Here is a 17,525-nt window from a genome sequence, read left to right as displayed (position 1 = left end):
ATTCATTAATAATCAACGCGGTGCAAAATTCCATGAATGGTGACGTGAGAAAGTAGGGGAATGAACATTCTACAATCTTATATTGCGAAGATCAACAATTTATTCGTAATAGTTTAGTTATTAATGAATTCGCTGCTAATTTCCTTGTTTCTTCACCATCGACATGTCGCATTTAGTTGTTAGCTGTCGCGGCTAGATGGCGCACTTTCGTATACCTCCTTAGTCCTGATGCTTCGCGCGTACGTACCAGGGACCGATGAGATGCTTTTTCGAAGGAAGTTGAATCGAGTACGCTGTCTCTGTCTTTGTCGCACAGTAGCTCTGTCCTTGTCTTACACATGGCGGGGATAAGGAAAAGCTGCGGAAACGGCCGTCCGCTAGATGGCGATGCTATCGTGTTACAGCAGAACTCCCTGTTCTTGTCGCACGCTCGTCCTTTCCTTGTCTTACGCATTCAAAGAATTGGAAAATTTCCAAGAAATTCTAACAAGTTTCGATAGTCCTTTTCATTTATTCTACCATAATGCTATCGATAGTATTTTATGTTACATTAATTATCGAACAACTGTTCTTCGCAAATGGAACGATTTCGCTCAAGTCTGTGCAAATAAGTATAAATAAACGAATGAACGATAGAGCTGTCCTTCTTTACTGTTTTATCTGAGTATTAGATTGTTGTATACACGCGTAACATCTTATAGCATTTATCAGAATATTAAATGGAATTGACAATGTTCAAGCGCAATAGAATACGAATACAAGAAATGTACATACACACAGTTTTCCCCTGATCGGGTGCATAGAAAGAGACACATGGGAGAAGGAGAGTCTCCGTAGGAGGGAACCTTAAATTTATTTCATATTTATGACACATTCATGTATAATAAATGTAACTCGATAGCAGAAGAAAGCTATTGGGATGTATGTGTGAAAAAATAGACGGAATCATAATGAATTAGTGAAAGTTCATTGTTATATTCGCATTTCTCTTGTTAATTTGTCCAAGACTGTCTGTACTGTGGAACCAGACACTACTACAATCTTTTGACGACTTTTCGAACCCTAGAAGAAATTCAATATGAATAGTTGAATTCGAAACAAGTTCCAATGAATAGAATATGAAATGGTACCGACTCTATCCAAGAATACATCCGATTTTCGCATTCCTAATACGGAAGCCAAATATTTGACAAGTTCCACGTTCGCTTCGCCTTCGACTGGAGGGGCGGATATGGCGATGCCCACAAATTCTTCAGAGATATCTGCAAACAAGTTCGTTTCCCTGTGTACCAATGAAAAATCAAACGTTTTCAATTTCGTTCCATAAATTGCAGAATAATATTACCCGTTATATTATTATTTTTAGCTCCGGGCTTTGCGTGGATCCTGATGGTAACGTTTCCATTTTTATCTAGACCCACGGGTCCCTTGGCTTCCTGCGCAAACAGAAAAGAAACTACTGCACTGTCGAGAAAGAAAATAGAAAGAAAATAGAAAGAAAATAGGGGGCAGACTTGGTCTTTTCTTTGTATTCGTTAGTACTCGAGCCGTGTAGTGGCACAAAGAAATAACCGTTTTTCTTTCGCTGATCGACGCCGCCGAGAAAGAAGATGTACAGGGATCGCTTAGAGTTTTAAGCTTCACCACCGGCTCGTAAAGATACTCGCGAGACTCCTCTGTATGAAACTTTGTATACATATAATATTGCAATTTGATCGAACATGGATGTTTCATAGATTCCTATTAACGATATTCTTGAATGAATGATATTAATGGTATTAGTTGTTGAATACTTTTTAATACGCTTGGAACAATGCTGTAACGAGTCGGAGGTTTTCGAAAAGAATTTCGTCGATAGAAGAATAATGAAACGCGATTGAAAATGCAGAATTGCAGAAGCATTCACGCGTGCAACGATGTCGATAAAGCCGATAAAGTAGTAATTCTGAAACGAACAGATTTTAGTAGGATACAGTTGGTACTGAAATCGTAAGTCACCGGATCGTGTATTCACGAGCGACACCTGGCAGCGTCAAGTGTAAGTTGAACGTGTGCTTCGGAAAATGTCATGTTATTTTCTGAATAGGTGATTAAACCTCGATTACGCTTCAAAATTTGAATTTCATCCGAATCGCAACTGGTAATACTCTTTGAATTATCCACTAACCTCGTTAGCCGTCGCTTTCTGTGTTTTGCCAACTTTCTTTGAGCCTTGCTTCGACATTTCACAAATACTTGTTAAACGCTGTAAACTGCTTTCACGTAGACAAGTATTTCGAAAATACCACATTATTTCGAATTCAAAAGTAACCTTGCATCGCATCCATGATTCGATGCCTTCGTATAAAATGTATACAAATTATTGTTTAACCTCAACTGCTTGCGGTCGACTGGTACATCTGCGCACGTGTAGCAGAAATGCCAACCCAACTATAGGGAAATCCGTGCACCGCGCGCGTATTATTAAATCGCTCAAACAATAACTCCATATAGAGCATATCGACTCCGTTATTAGCCGTTGTTCGCGTATCAAAAGAAAATTATGCAAAAGATAATAATGGTTAAAGAGTTGAATGAAATGTAGATCGACATGCCCAAGAAATTCGTCGGTGAAAATAGTAAAGCTGTCGCTGCCAGAGCAAGAAAGGCAGCAGCCAAGGAAGCTGAAAGTACAAGAAAGGCTTTGGAAGCGGAAGATAAAGCCTGGCAAGATGACGATAAACAATTGCTGAAGAAGAAACAAAAACTGGTATACCTGATATTCGTGCACACGTTTAAAACTGTTGGAGTACTGATCGTGTTCTTCAATGTATTTCATTGGGATTTTGATATCGTCAATTTTATCATTATTCATAGGAAGAACAAGAGAAGAAACGTCAACAGCAGTTAGAGAAGAAAGCAGAGACGAAAGCTTTGCTCGAGAAGGAGATGGCAAATATAAAAGTAGGTGGCAAGCAACCCGCCGCCAAGATAACTAGAGCTGAAATTGTGGTTGCCACGGAGAAACGAAATCAGGTAGCAATGAAAAAGAAAGAGGAAGAGAAACCGATCGAGGAGAATTTAAATAGACTGACGATCGAAGGTGAAACTGCACATGGTATAGACGAAGCTTTAACTATTTTAAGGTAAGAAGAAAAGTAACATTACAATTTGACCAAACTAATGAATTTCCTTGAGATTTAGTTGAAAAAAAAGGAAAAGAATCGTTCCAAGTGTATTTAATGCAATACTATCTATTTTAGTACAAAGGAACCGGAAGCTGATCGTCATCCAGAGAAACGTGTGAAAGCTGCGTATGCGAGTTTCGAAGAAAGGATGATGCCTATCGTGAAAGAACAAAATCCTACGCTAAGGTTAAGTCAATTAAAACAAATACTGAAGAAGGAATGGATGAAGTCTCCGGAAAATCCACTTAATCAAAAGTTACTCTTAAATCGCTGATATTACTCGATTCTTGATAACACAAACATACATGACGATCGAATAGATGGCTGACAGGAATACGTGGAATAAGACTTATAAATACAATTGTCGATAAATCAAATGTATCTGTACACAATTTTATTGTAAACGAATAAGTTATACTCTGGTAGAATAGAGAAAATCACATTGTATAAATCATCTTTGGTATAACTTATACGCTACCGCATAGCCTCTACATAATATTTTACAATTTCATTTACAAATCGACCTTTACAACCTTCGTTAGAACCGCTTCAATTTGAAGAATCACTGCAACAACCGTGTGCACAGATTTTGGCACAGTTGTGTCATAGAATGAATCAACTTTAATGAGAATAATATCAGTAACCAGCCGTAGCTGCACATTATCGCAAAACGTTTTCAAAGTGTTGGTAAAAAACTTGTTTTTTTGGATTTGTTTTGCCGCTACAATCGTATAAAATAGTATCTATAAAAATGAATGTTCACTAGTATAAAACTAGGTTGTATACAATAGGTTATAATCTTTGTTTCGATGCATAAATTCGCCACATCGAATTACGCACAAGGCATCTAATTTTTTCTTTCAACATATACAAATGAATCGAATACCCGTATAATGAACTTGATTCAAATATAATCTTATTATGCAATAATATATTTTACAAAGTGTCTATTCTGTATATCATATAGACCTAACTATATTACCGCTACCACTTTTTATTTTTCCACAAATCTATAAAACAATGTATCATGTGATTCACTTGTTCTGGACAGTCAGTCATGGGTGTATGGTCAGCTGCTGGAATTGCTTCCAAGAAAGCTTTAAGCATGGTCTGAAAAGATTCAACATAAAAGCTGCAGTTAATACAAAAAGTAAAAAACGTGAGAAAAATATGAAATATTCTTTAATCATTGAGAAACGTATAATATAGAAATACGAATACGAATACGAATACGAACACGAAAACAAATACAAATAGAAGTCTTCAATGATGCAAAAGTATTCGTTTTATTAGAAATATAGATGGATAAAATATATTCTTTAGTGACTGAAAAGATAAATACATGGAAGAGAACAAGTTATTTTCATTAGAAAAAGGTTGTTGCAGAAAGATCCCGTCCAATTTTCCGATATCCGTGTTAAGGTTGTTTCTACTGTGCGTGGTACTCGTCGAAAAGTTTCGCGGTGCTGCCCGTTTTGTAATGCTTTGCGTCACACACTACACCAGTTCAGACATGACGTGTATTGTAATATATAAGGTTTCACTGCTTCCATAGATAAGAGAAGAGAAAATATGAAAATTCTGACGGGCAACCATGTATTAGGAAAGATGGACACCTTTGTTTTAAGCCTGTTTCGATGAAAAAACTAGTGTACATTACTATATTTTACTCGAAATATACGTCATTACTGATAGTGCATCGAATAAGAGTGGTTTGTCGATGAGATAGGTAAAGGAACAGAGTTTTTGTGAAATAAATAAATTGGGTCCGACGGGGTTAACGACTGACTGATTAGATGGAGTCTTTTATCTATACGCACTTTTACTTTTTCATCCGTGAAGGTCCTATCGGATATGCATATTAATGTTAGACGCGCTTTTAATGTAACGTATCATAAATATCTCTCTCAGAACGAAAGTTGCAGGATCGCATAATTTACTTCTTGAGCGACTCTTGTATAACGTTACATACGATTCCAATGTTGAATAATAAATAAGAAACTTATGTTTGTATTTTCAAGTACGTATTGAAATTGAATCCAATGTTACCCCCGTGCGAGTTGTACCATATTGTCTGTAACTTGGTATCTGTATATACCAAATAGACCTCCGTCCGTGTCCTCCGTTCAGTCGAATTATCCCTGTTGTACGGGAAGAATGTTTCATCTCTGACGAGTGGAACTACGATCTGAAGGGGAGAACACGTAGTTGGTATTTTAAGGGCCTCGTAAGAAAAATATTCCGTGAAATCAGTTTGGTCGCGAGACCCACGAGGATTTTCTATGGGTCGAGGGAAAACATCGTACCGAGAATTCGAGATATAGAGGGATAGCATTTAAAAACGTACTCTTTCCATTTGGCATTCTTGCACCAATGACACTTTGTTGTCCCTTAAACCATGTATAAGAAGCGTCGGTGTGCATATCCTTCTATGGAAAATGTAGTCACCATCTGGCCAAACCATGCCGTCTAGAACGTATTTCATGTGCGAGGGCCATTGTTCCGGTGGTTCGGGGCCGCAGTAAGGGTGTTGACGGCCCTTTGCGGAATATAGTATATCTCTGTGAAGGCCACACATTAAAAAAGGCGCGAGGATTGCTCGGAGGCAACAGTGACCGGCGCTTTCGCTGCTGGGTGCTGCTAAAGGAGTTGGACCACCTCCGGATATTAAGACTAGCTGGTGTATGCAACTGTCGTATTTACAGGCCAAGGCAGCCGCGAAACTGCATCTGCGACAAAAGAAAATGAAGAAATAGGAATTTGAGAAATGTTCGTTATTTTAGTTTGCAAATGGCAAAGCGTACGCGGAAAGCGATCTTGTGATTTTCGGAGAGTTTGAAAGTAAGCGCCGAGTAGAGAGACGACAAGGTTTTGCGGATGTTCGGAAAGCAGAGTGAAAGGGAAGGTAATAAAAGGAGTGTTTACCCGTAATTGTGCGCTACCAGAACACACTTCTGTCCGGGTTTGAACGCGTAATGGCAGAGGATGGTGTCGAGATCCTTGAGCAGTTTGTTAAAGTGATAATCCCTGGAGCGACCAGGTGCCGAGCTCATGCCGTGCCCCAGCATGTCCGGTGCGATGCAAGGATAGCCCAAAGCAGAGAAATACCGAAGCTGATGCTCAAAGATATCTGCGGACGATCCAAACCCGTGGATGAATACGATCATCGGCTTTCGGGTCTTCCTGAAAGTAACGAAATCGCGAGGATTCTGTTCGTAAGCGGTCGCAGACGTCTCTTCGATGTTCGGCCACATTTTCCTGTAATCTTCGAGCTCAATAGGGGCCGGCGGCGGTTCCTTCTTGAGCTGCAACGACGGCGCCATCATCTCGGTCGAGCGAATCTGTTCGAAAGACTCGTCGGACGCAGCCGGGTTCGCGCACAGCTTCTTCCGCAGCTTCGACATGGCGTTAGCTTTGTTGAACTTGAAGGAGGATCCGTTCCCGCTGCCGTTCAATTCCAGTCGCAAATTCTCGAAACTGTGCTCGTTAACAATATCCTCTGGCTCCTTGAGATCGAGCATTGCCGGTTCCCTAGCCGCGAGATTATCCGTCGAGATATCGATTCCTCCGGCGGCTTGAACGCTCGGATTCTGCGGCTTGTTGCTTTCCGCATCATTCTTCTCGGTGACCTCCGATCTCTCGGCGCTGCTGCCTCCATCATTGCCCAGATGCTCACCGGTTCTCGGAATCACCTTTCCGTCCGCTCTCTTTGTCGGCTGGCCCTGGGGATCGTTGTCCTGGCCACCTGTGCCACACAAGTCCTCCCAACTGTTCCTCAAAGGCAAGGATATTCTGCCGAGTCTCTCGTCGATGATCTTCAGCAAGGATTGCTCGAGGCTGGGCTCTTGATCCGGCTGGAACTCTATCGTCTCAACGCTGTTTATCCCCGAATCGATACAGTCGAACTGTTCTAGGGTGACTTGCGTTGCGGCCGAACGTCGCAAGTAAAAGTCGAGCGCGTCCGGATCTGTCGAGGAGCCAATGAAGCCGCGATTAACGTATCCCTCCTCGTTACTCGATATCTCATTTCTGCACTGGTTCGGTTCGTTCGGTTGTTTCGCAATCCGATCCGGATCAAGGGACAAGTTTATGTCGTTGAATGACTGTTCGTTATCGAAGCAACGATCGTTGGATGGTTTCTTTTTGCTGCAATTCCGTTTATCCTTGTCCGATCGGCGAGGCGAGCTCTTGTTCCTTTTCAGAGTATTTTCGGCACCGGCAATGTATTTCACAGTGTCGTCGAGAATCTCCTCGAGAAGTATGTTGATGTACCTTTCTAGGTCCTTCACGATTTGATTTTTCATCGTTTTCTCGTCCACTCGAGGATCTTTCGCAACCATTTGATTGGTGATCGCAAGCGCCGCGTCCTCCGATTCCGGTTTCGTTGGTTGACTTTCGGTGACTTGAAGTCTCTGCAAATTCATCGACACCCTTTGTTCCAACTCTTGAATCGCTCGCTCGTTCTTCTCGGCTTCGCAAAGACTCGTTCGAATTCTGTTCAACTCTGCGGATATAATCTGTTCCTCGGTGGTGCTCAAGCGGCGAGACTGCCGAAAGGAACACCTGCAATTCCCAGACGAATGGGGTCTTCTGGACCAACGGGCGAAGAAATTGTCGGCGATAGATTCCGGTTTGTCGTTGCTGGTACTCTCGTAATACCAGCCGCTCTTCAGGGACGGTTTCAGAATTCTCAGGGTTCGACGCGGACCGACGATGAAAAAGTCGCAATCGGGAAGCTCTACTTTCCCGGGACCCACTCGATTCCTGTTTCTCCAGTATTCGAAAACTGTCGCATACCAAGGCGCATCCGGTACTACGGCCTCTTCTCTCTCCATAGTTTTAGCGAAGACTATTTCCTTACGAGTAACGAAGAGAATACCACGGTAACGAGAGAGAGTGCATCGATCAAGATGACAATGTTGCAATTTATCTGTTTGATATTTGCTCGATCGCGCGACCGTCTTCTCGCGGGTTGTCACTTGTTTGCGAATCAGGAGGAGTTTCGATCACCGAATACACCGTGGCAGCGACAGCATAATCGTTCCTTTTTCCTTTTTCCTTTGTCGTGTTGTAGTCGAAGAGAACGAATCGCGAGAATTTTCGATATAATTGCTCCTGGAAATTTCATCCAGCATTTCAACTTTGTAACATTTTTTGGAAACATTCCATCGTCGTCACAGCCTCGATTATTTCTTACTATTCCTATTTGTTCGAGGCGAGAAACATTTCCCTTTCGTTATGTTCATTTTTCAATTGTCCAGCACGGTGTCCAGTAACGACGTATCATCGTTTGCAGGATATTTGTACAATTTCTTTTCGCTGTATACGTTCCAGTCAAGTGCATTCGTAGCCTTGCAACACTTTTCCTGCAGTTCCCGCAATCGTTGCTTGGTCAGACACGATTTCCCCGCGAAATACGAAAGTAACATTTCGCGTGGCTGCTTGTATTAAGCAGTTCACGGTTCGGTGAATCACCGATGATCGTTCCACCGTCGGTACATCTAAACTTCACCGCTCGAACCTGTGGATGGAACAAGTTTTGTTAGAAATTTACCATGTTTAATCTTTATCTTTATAATGTCTTTACCATTGGTCTTTACAATCGGTAAGAACGCGGGTTCAATCTGTCAGAGATTTTAGACTGATCGTGTTAATTGATTAAATACAGTTACACGATGGTAAATGAAAATCATAAATGAAAGACAAGGCTCGATATACCTTTGTCCCTACGTGTTTGCGAAGGCGTAGCAGATAATCGACAGACATACGGTGAACTTTGGACACTTGCAACGCTCAACGGGACCGGAAGGAAAACACTTTCGGATGGCGTAGAAAAAGGACGGAGAAAAGGACAACGCCAGTGAAGGAAAAGGAAAGACCGAGAGTCGAAGCGTGTTCAGTAACCGCGAGACACTTTGTGTTAAATGAAAACAAGGAGTTGGTGGCGGCAAACAAAACGAACGCAAACATTTTCATTCTTTCTACGCTACAAGTACATCTTGATTAACCATCAAGTCCAACGTTTCTTCTTTAGATATACAGATATACACAGTATACTCTTTTCTTAATGTTCAAAGATTACTATTTGCAGTGTAACACGTTTCATATCGTGCATCGTGAACCCTTTGCGGTCGGGTAAAATGAAAATAATTGCAATATTTATTACTAAAATAATTTCTGCGAAAGAGACGATGGAAAATATTATAGTATTTGATAAACGAGCGATACAGTTGAGATTTGTATGTAAAATGAATACGACCGCGGAAGGTTAATCAGTTGTTCAATTTCTTTCAAAGTGACGCAACTACCGCGATCATCTTGGTAATCTCCAATCGATGCGCTAAATTGAGTTTGACACGAGAAAATGGTACACACACGCTAAAATAACGTAATATGACAAGTAATGAAATGTACAAATTTCAATACTTTATCTTTATTGCAATCTTGTATTGTAATCTTTATTGTCGGTAATTTGAACGTTTAATAAAATTATATTGGTTGTCTATACTCTGAGCACATACAGATAACACGAACAAATGTTTGGTTTCAAATGGAACCAAACATTTATCGCATCTGATAACTTGTATATATGACAGTTGGAAAACGGGACGAAAAATGTCGAATGTTGACGATACAAAAAAAAAGGGAAAAAAGGGAAAAAAGGGAAAAAAGGGAAAAAAGGGAAAAAAGGGAAAAAAGGGAAAAAAGGAAAACAAGGAAAACAAGGAAAATGGAACACAGATAAAGGAAAAAAATATCGGAAGAGAGGTAAGGTGCGACCGGAACAGGAAAAGTGAACATCGACAAGTAGTAAAGAATTGCTAAAAGATTTCTTCCTAAAGTAGAACTTACGCGGGAAACGTTTCAACTGATTTTTCAAGCAATATTCGTGCTTGTTCACGGTAGCGTTTAAAACGACGACGATAAAAGTAAATGGAATATAGCATTTCCCATGAACATTAGTGATCCTGCGGACGATCAAGATATCTTTTTCAAATTTGCCGCGCAACGTAATCGCGTTTAAACACGTAGAAGCTGCTTTCCTAGATATCCCGATCAGGTTGCAGATATTTACCGCGCTATCGTGTGGCTGGCCACAATGAAATCAGTCAGGCACACGTAATTTGTCCAGTCACAGAGAAATTTCCCGATGGAAAGTTTAATCGAGAACTACTCCATCGTGCAGAGTAAGTGTACTACGGTTACTGTAGGCCTAGCATTCTCGATATAATTACGTCCACGATCCGTGTCCATTATGCAGGTTATTCGAATAAATCAGCTCTCGGCATACCAGCCGGTTAGTCATCGAGCTACGAACATAAGCCTCAAAACGACTTTTCCTTAGTCTATAGTCTATAATGTGCAAACATTGAAAGAAAAAGACTCGACGAGAACTCTGTATACATACATGTACATTCTCTTACACATGTGTATACATACCTTTCGAAAAAAGCAACGAACGAACGAACAATGTCAGCTTAATCGTTGAATATTCTTACTTTTCTAATTGCACCGCGTTCGCGGAATATATTTTCCCGTTGCATTATACGCTCGAAACGATCAGAGAAAATTCATCTTTTGTGAAATGTCGTGCACAGTTCGTGGTTCGTAGTCGACGAACGCGTCGCGGCAAAAATCCTACTGTTGTACTTGCCCCTCGATCCTCGATTGCTGATTGTTGGTTGTCAATTGTCGACCGCCTTTTCTCGTCAGCACGACACACGATAGCGGGGCACAGGTCGGTAAAGCGTGGCTCAAAGCCATATGCAAGCTTTACCCATCCTCGGTACGCACAAAACCACTTGTTGCCTCTGCGACTGATCCTCGGTTCGAATCGGCGTTGCTCCGCACAGAAAATCGTCTTTGGTATGAAACACAGGCCGGGACCAGCACTAGCGCACAGCGTGTTCCGTAGTAATGCGCGCATTAAACCGTCAATTGGCACTTCCTCTCGGCTCCGACTGTTCTCGCGTACGAAAAATCGGCTATCGGGAACGTGTTCCGCAAGGGGTCCACTTTCACGAGACACGAAAGCTGCCCGACGGGGGTACACGTCGGAAATGCATATTCACTGGCTCGTTTTTCCCGACCGATCATCCGCAGGATGCAAACTGAGCGGACACTCTTTCGACACGCTCGGTCGCGTGTCGATTTCCACGGTGATTCTCGGAGACGATGGAAACATTCGTGGGGAGACTGTGTTACCCGAGAGCCAGAGCAGCCTGTCGTCGTTGTCCAAGTGCACGGTATCGCAGAGCTGCGTCGACTGTGTGCATGACGAGGTGGCGCGCATTTTCGTGGGCGTGGAACGGCGAATTAAAACGGGAAAATTAAAGACAATTGACATTGAACCACCGCACGTCAGGTCACGGCGGCCATTGCGCGTCTCGAGGTACACGCACACGGCGCACACCGCGCGCACGAAACAGCGCCACCCCACTTAGCGCGCTCTTCTACGCGGTGTCCTCAACTATCCTGTGCCCCGTTCCCACCAATTGGATTCCGATGGGAGTCGTCCAACGGACGAAACGAGAAATACCATTTCAACTCTCCATCGGTACGCGTACTATTCGAAATGTCCTTTCTTGTCAATTATCCGCGTGTCGCATGCACAACCACTTCCCGGGCTCTAACGTTCGAAACAGTCTCTCGACAATGTCTACTCGCAGGGGCACGCCAAAGACATTTGCCGGCCGGGTGTAAGCTTTGATTGGCCTCCCTTTAAAAGCTCGACAAACTGAATTGTCATTTTGAAGTTTCAGAAATCGTTTGCGATCCGTTTCAACTGAGAATACTAGATGCTTCGAATGAATATTAGATACTCGTTTATTGCCGCCCCCCATCGATTGCACCCTCGGGTCGGCGCGGCTCCCTATATTCGATGTTGGAAGCTTCGGTGTAGAAACAATGTCCAAACAAAGTCGAAGATACTTGACTGTATTTCCGAGACACCGAGTGTATTATATTGGTACGATAACAGTCCATAAGATGTGTCCGAAAGCACGGCGTGTTGTTCTCGCTGCTTCGCTGTCTGTTATAATCCCACATGTCAGAATAATTTGGCAGGAACCGAAACTCTGATTTTTCATCGACGATTCAATGCAACTTCGAACCAATTGATCGATTCAGAATAAGTCGATGCAAGTCGTATGAAATCCTGTAGAAGAAAAGTCGTTGTGCCGAGATGGGTAACCGTGGTAAAGCACGAGAAACGGTTACAAGTAAATATCCAGTTCTGGTAAAACGAAGGTAATATAAGAATTAATTTCGCGTGTCCGCGGAATGCCTCGCCACCAGTATTGTCGCCGGTGAAATCATGGCGTGTAATGCCTGAACGAATTAAGCGGTTGCTTCTATTTGTTGCAAAACACTTTCTGAATAGAATCGTTTCTTTTCTGAATTTTAAAGCATCGTGTCGCAGAAATGTTTTGTTAAAGAAAAGTAATCGATTAAAAAGCCAATGACAAGTACGATAGTTATAAATTAGAATGTGTACATAGTTGATTTATTTACTTGTAAATGAATTCCTACTCCATTTGTTTAATCGTAGAGACAATCGTTTATGACAATAACATTTGTCCTACTATCGAAGAGTTGAAATAATATGATTATCCGTTTTAGTCGTTCCTTCAAGATCGAAATGGAGCACGCGGTGTTAACATGTGTGACGACACGCTTCCGATGATCGAACGAACGGTACTGTATAAAATGAGGTTAGTCGTTAATAGAAATGAAAAATGTTTAGGGTCACGATAAACAGACACAATGAAATCAATTACGATTCAGAATAGATAGATATCTATCGGAAGAAGGAAATATAACGTTAACGAATGATTTTAAGCACAGTGTTTTTGTGAGAAACAATTTGCTTAGATATCCGAGTCAGTCAGACGCGTCGTGTAACGAAAAAGATGTAATTCAACTAGAGAAAAGAAAAAGAGTAGTAATCTAAAAGCCGATTAAATAAGATGGTTACTAAATAAAACTTGGGTAATTTGAAGAAAACGTTGATGAGAAAGGACACGTGCTTAATTCGAAAATGTGCACAGTTACGCAGCATTGATATTCTAGTCGTTATCATTGTACCGTATGAGCAACGATTAAAATGATTTTCACCGATTGCGATACGGGATCGCGACCCAAATTATTTCAAATACAATAGTATTTTACAGTATTTCGAATTGTTGAGAATCGTGTTAATGTATCGATATTGTAGCAGCCACCCGCATTCCGACTGGAGCAAACAATTGTCTTCCCAGACACTTCCTTGTCCCAAGTTTGGTTTCATGGGAGTGGTGAACGATAAGTAGTGCAAATTTGTCGTGGCAGTAGAGTACCGTGCAGCTGAAAAATCCACGCACCAAGATATTAGCCTAGAGTGCGATGTCCCTGCTATCTTGGAACGAAGCGCAAACGCTTTCCGAGAATCCGACTTTTATACAAGTGATTTACTTAACGGTAGATAATATGAGTATAAAGGGACGCGTGGTCAGGATGGCCGACTGCTGTTTCGTTAAAGGTCTCAGAATGAATTCACAAACATTATACTTGGTCGCGATACTCGTTGGTTTCGGCGCATTCGTCAACTTTGTTCTCACCAGTCCGTTAGCGATCTCTACGGAAGCTTCGAGCGACATAACGAAAATTCTGTTGGACTGCAAGCACTCGGACTACAGGACTTACTTACAGTGTTTGAAAAGATATAAGAGACATCCGTCTGGAGATATTAACGAGATAGGTTTGACGCAACATAAACACAGTTTTTCTTTAATAAGAGTATCTCTGATTTAAGTAGCCAGGTCGTTTAAGAAGACAAACTAAGAAATTGTAATATTTCAAGCGAAACGATTCAGGTAGAAGCCAACTCGGCGAAAAGTTTCAACGCGGTTTTATCGCAGCCAACTTGTACGGGTTCCCAATAAGATTCTGTAAATGTTATCCGAGTGATTTTTTCATTAAGCCCTGATTGCGGTGTCTCTCGATTCGAGTGATCGGAACTTTGTTTAAATATCAAGTTTCATAGAAAGCTTTTGCAGGAACATGGCTTTGAAAGCTTAAACGTTAAGAAATGTAAAATACTCTCTCCTAACGTGCTAATTTCATTGATTACACTCTACACGACATCGTATTAACAGACTTGAAATAAAACTCGGCAAACACCCGGATGTGTGACCTCCTCGCTGATCGAAATAACTTTGAAATATGTTGCGGACTTTTTTATTTTTTCGGCTACACGTGAAAATCTGTGTCGTATCGAATGTTTTCTTTCACCTGTTGCAGTTGCTTCGGAGGCGTTGAGCTCGAAGCGAGATTTTAATGATTCGTAACTGTTGAACTAATAGTCGCCGATGAAAAATATCAAGCGCTAGTTGCTAATGAATATTTCCCCTTTCCCAGAGAAACGTTTGCGAATATTTCGAAAAGTGAAACAAAAGTGAAACCGCCTGTTAGATGTATAGAAAAAGTTGTTCGGTATGACAAATGAATTTGATAAGATACTTCGAGGTGATTGAAATTAGCGAGGAGGTGATGCATTGAAATATTTTCCGAATATTCATACGATAAAATTACATTCAGATCATGCCTGCATGGATAAGTGTATGGAGACTCATTGTGCAACGCGAAGAACGTCGTGCGAACAGAAATGTAATCACTGCATAGAAAAGAAAACAATGCAGAAACATAAACACCACATAATCAATATTACCGAAACCGAATATGTAACGGACTGCAGTTCCACAAATTGTACCGAAGTTGTACCAAAGAGCAATGATAATCCGGTGACCATTAATGTCACAACGCATGTTCACCTTCACTTGAAGCCCGCTGAAACACGTATGACTGGATTCAAGTATTGGCTTTCGAAAATCTTTCATATTATTAATGCAGTTACTTTGCTTAAATAGCTGAGCGTCCTAATCACTGCCCGTGTTATCACAAGACTTGGATACCATGTTACTGTCGGCCTTATACTCCTATTTTGATATGCAAATATCACATCGGATGGCCCTGTATTCCAGTAAGTTTAAATACTCGATAATAACTGTATGTTTAAGCTCAGCACAATGACACTGCGATTTAATCATTTGTTCCCAGCAGTTTTTCTTACGTACACGTTTATTCGATCATTCGTATGTATCATAAATGTTCTGCTTCGATTTCTTGTAAATATTACGTCTATCTTGCAATGATAACCTATGCATGTCCATATTATCGCATCACCACTACCAATTTCACGACAATTCAAACATTTCCCTTGACGATTGTCGATAATCGGTTCGAGGATCTTTTCGAAGCATGCTAATTGATATTTCTGTGATATTGCTATCCCTTTTGGTATACCCCGATCAAAATTGTCGTGAAATTTCTATGGTTCATTGTTGATTAATCGTATGTCTTGTATGTATGATATTATAGTACGGCCATGGCGGAGGATTCGTACACGGAGGAGGAATCGAAGAAGGATTCGGAGGAGGATACGGAGGAGGATACGGAGGAGGATACGGAGGAGGAATCGAAGGAGGATTCGGAGGAGTATACGGAGGAGGAATTGGAGGTTCAGGTGTGGTGCCTGTTGTTGTGCCAACCGTAGCGGGTGGATCAATTAATGTAACCCTATGCGATACACATCCTCCACCCCCGCATTGCTAACATGCTGTCATGCCAACATGCCGACTTGCCATGAATGATATTTTCTTTGTAGGTGTTGGATGGATCACAGATTCGTATTTCATTCTTGTACACATATTTATATTCCAGCAATTCCCAACGTTTATTATGCTGTTACGAAAACATGTTGCTTATTGACTTGTACTAATAAAGACTATGCGAGCACCGTTGTACAGTTATTTCAATAACAATGGAAAAATAAGCTTTTTTGTAATATTATTTGAATGATTTGTTCGGTGGTTAAGTAGTTATTTCCCACGTTCAATCTTTTCGCTTCGGTGATTTGTTATATGTTCTTGGTGAAATAATCTGTTGATTTACTATCCGAGATTTATCCGATAGTCTGTAAGGAAACAGAAACGGCTTCTTCAATAATATTTGAGAAATACAATATATCGAATATCGTATACTTCACGACACGAACGGCTTCGAGTGAAATTCGAGTGTTGACAACACATGGTATGCAACCTGCTCAGCAGCAGAGACACCCGTTTGCGTAGCACAGGCGTACACATGCGCAACAGTCGAAAACATCTTTACCGATACTACTAACACGCACAATAATTAATTTACTATCCATAGATGCATGGAAGCAGATTTCTCGTGCAGCTATATTGTTCATTTTAAGCCGAACAACTGTTGAGCTTTTAAATTGCGGCAAAAGGTCCTCGATAAACGAACCTATGCAAGACAATGTTATTTCAATTGTTACATATTTTTTAGTTGTTTTAGAATTCGCTGCACAGCAATTGTTCGAGACATCGATTCGAATAAAGCAGCGAGAACTCGGAAAGAACGAACAGCGAGGATGGTCGATCAGTAATGACCACGGTGTTGTATCATTCGGCTGAAGGGCCTCCTTGTTCCAATCCGCATCTGGCATACGATCTAACTCGTCGAGTTTATAGAGCAAACGGGCCACATCGATGGACCACCTACAGGCCAGCCCAGTTGGGTTCTTCGTTCCGTTCCCGTCGCGCTGAAGACTCGTCGAACGTCTACGCTGCGCCTGGACATCCGACTTCCGCCGTATTATGTAGTAACAGTACGCTACTCTCTTGTTTGCCCCCTCGAAGAAACTGGACATAAAATGTTCACGGTTCAGTGCGGTTCGAGCGCGCGAGTCCTTCCGGAGGATTAGCGAAACGCCGACTTCGGATCCATTCGGGGAACCCCAAGGAGGCCCTAGAAGCTGCCACATATGGCACGCGCGGCCACCGAGTTTACGGAGGTTCCAATTAAACGAGGTACTCGACCGTCCTAATACGCATTCATCTACTTACGGCTCGCGTACTTTCTTTGAACCGGTGTATCCTTGCGGACGCATTAACTCGAGAATAGAACTCCAACAGTCTAACGCGATCCAATACAAAGGTTTACCTCTTGCCGAGAACTCGAAGAGAGAATAACCGGGGACGTTTCTTTCGATTGTAACAGTTCGGCAACCGACGCGTCGCGACGCAACGATGTTGCCGGTTGACTTTTGCTGGCCGGAAATTCGTCTAACCCGAATTACGTATCGAACAGGCGATGACCGGCTCCTTTTAAAGACGAGTATCGATAGAATTTCAATTTCAATTTCGAATGTACCTTTACTTACCGACGAGACGACCAAAGTACCGTAGCATGAAAAACATTCAGGAATAACGCTGGCTAGGAAATTAATAGAGTAAACAGTTGAAACTGGTG

General features: G+C 41.7%; 4 protein-coding genes across 10 annotated transcripts; 2 read left to right on the top strand and 2 right to left on the bottom strand.

The window, feature by feature from the left end:
• Positions 1 to 626: 626 nt before the first annotated feature.
• Positions 627 to 2,436, bottom strand: LOC116428920 (UPF0235 protein C15orf40 homolog). Of its 2 annotated transcripts, none has more exons than XM_031981149.2 (4): positions 2,168 to 2,436; positions 1,346 to 1,436; positions 1,135 to 1,262; positions 627 to 1,062 (listed from the first exon to the last, which is right to left on the bottom strand). In XM_031981149.2, the coding sequence occupies exons 1-4, from the start codon at positions 2,321 to 2,323 to the stop codon at positions 973 to 975; spliced, it is 465 nt and encodes a 154-aa protein (XP_031837009.1). In that variant the 5' UTR covers positions 2,324 to 2,436; the 3' UTR covers positions 627 to 972. The 2 variants fall into 2 exon arrangements, with proteins under 2 accessions (XP_031837009.1, XP_076221086.1); XM_076364971.1 differs by lacking the exon at positions 2,168 to 2,436 and adding an exon at positions 1,573 to 1,770.
• Positions 1,891 to 4,099, top strand: LOC116428919 (coiled-coil domain-containing protein 124). 3 transcript variants are annotated; one of them, XM_031981147.2, is made up of 4 exons: positions 1,891 to 2,038; positions 2,585 to 2,749; positions 2,857 to 3,125; positions 3,243 to 4,099. In XM_031981147.2, the coding sequence occupies exons 2-4, from the start codon at positions 2,591 to 2,593 to the stop codon at positions 3,439 to 3,441; spliced, it is 627 nt and encodes a 208-aa protein (XP_031837007.1). In that variant the 5' UTR covers positions 1,891 to 2,038; positions 2,585 to 2,590; the 3' UTR covers positions 3,442 to 4,099. The 3 variants fall into 3 exon arrangements, with proteins under 3 accessions (XP_031837007.1, XP_031837006.1, XP_031837008.1); XM_031981146.2 differs by having other exon boundaries at positions 1,979 to 2,140; XM_031981148.2 differs by having other exon boundaries at positions 2,011 to 2,140; positions 2,568 to 2,749.
• Positions 3,545 to 11,618, bottom strand: LOC116428917 (uncharacterized). Of its 3 annotated transcripts, none has more exons than XM_076364941.1 (5): positions 10,822 to 11,618; positions 6,093 to 8,688; positions 5,515 to 5,896; positions 5,217 to 5,355; positions 3,545 to 4,277 (listed from the first exon to the last, which is right to left on the bottom strand). In XM_076364941.1, exons 2-5 carry the CDS (start codon positions 8,000 to 8,002, stop codon positions 4,267 to 4,269), a joined length of 2,442 nt encoding a protein of 813 aa, XP_076221056.1. In that variant the 5' UTR covers positions 8,003 to 8,688; positions 10,822 to 11,618; the 3' UTR covers positions 3,545 to 4,266. The 3 variants fall into 3 exon arrangements, with proteins under 3 accessions (XP_076221056.1, XP_031837000.1, XP_076221069.1); XM_031981140.2 differs by lacking the exon at positions 10,822 to 11,618 and adding an exon at positions 10,667 to 10,791; XM_076364954.1 differs by lacking the exon at positions 5,217 to 5,355.
• On the top strand, positions 10,283 to 16,069 carry LOC116428918 (uncharacterized). 2 transcript variants are annotated; one of them, XM_031981145.2, is made up of 4 exons: positions 10,283 to 10,354; positions 14,745 to 15,002; positions 15,074 to 15,186; positions 15,585 to 16,069. In XM_031981145.2, the coding sequence occupies exons 1-4, from the start codon at positions 10,318 to 10,320 to the stop codon at positions 15,816 to 15,818; spliced, it is 642 nt and encodes a 213-aa protein (XP_031837005.2). In that variant the 5' UTR covers positions 10,283 to 10,317; the 3' UTR covers positions 15,819 to 16,069. The 2 variants fall into 2 exon arrangements, with proteins under 2 accessions (XP_031837005.2, XP_031837004.2); XM_031981144.2 differs by lacking the exon at positions 10,283 to 10,354 and adding an exon at positions 13,576 to 13,905 and having other exon boundaries at positions 15,585 to 16,058.
• Positions 16,070 to 17,525: the final 1,456 nt, after the last annotated feature.

This window comes from Nomia melanderi, chromosome 1 (assembly GCF_051020985.1).
Source record: "Nomia melanderi isolate GNS246 chromosome 1, iyNomMela1, whole genome shotgun sequence".
Taxonomy (NCBI): Eukaryota; Metazoa; Arthropoda; class Insecta; order Hymenoptera; family Halictidae; genus Nomia; species Nomia melanderi.
The sequence above is the reverse complement of the archived record's forward strand: the minus strand, read 5'-3'. Positions and strand labels throughout refer to the sequence as shown.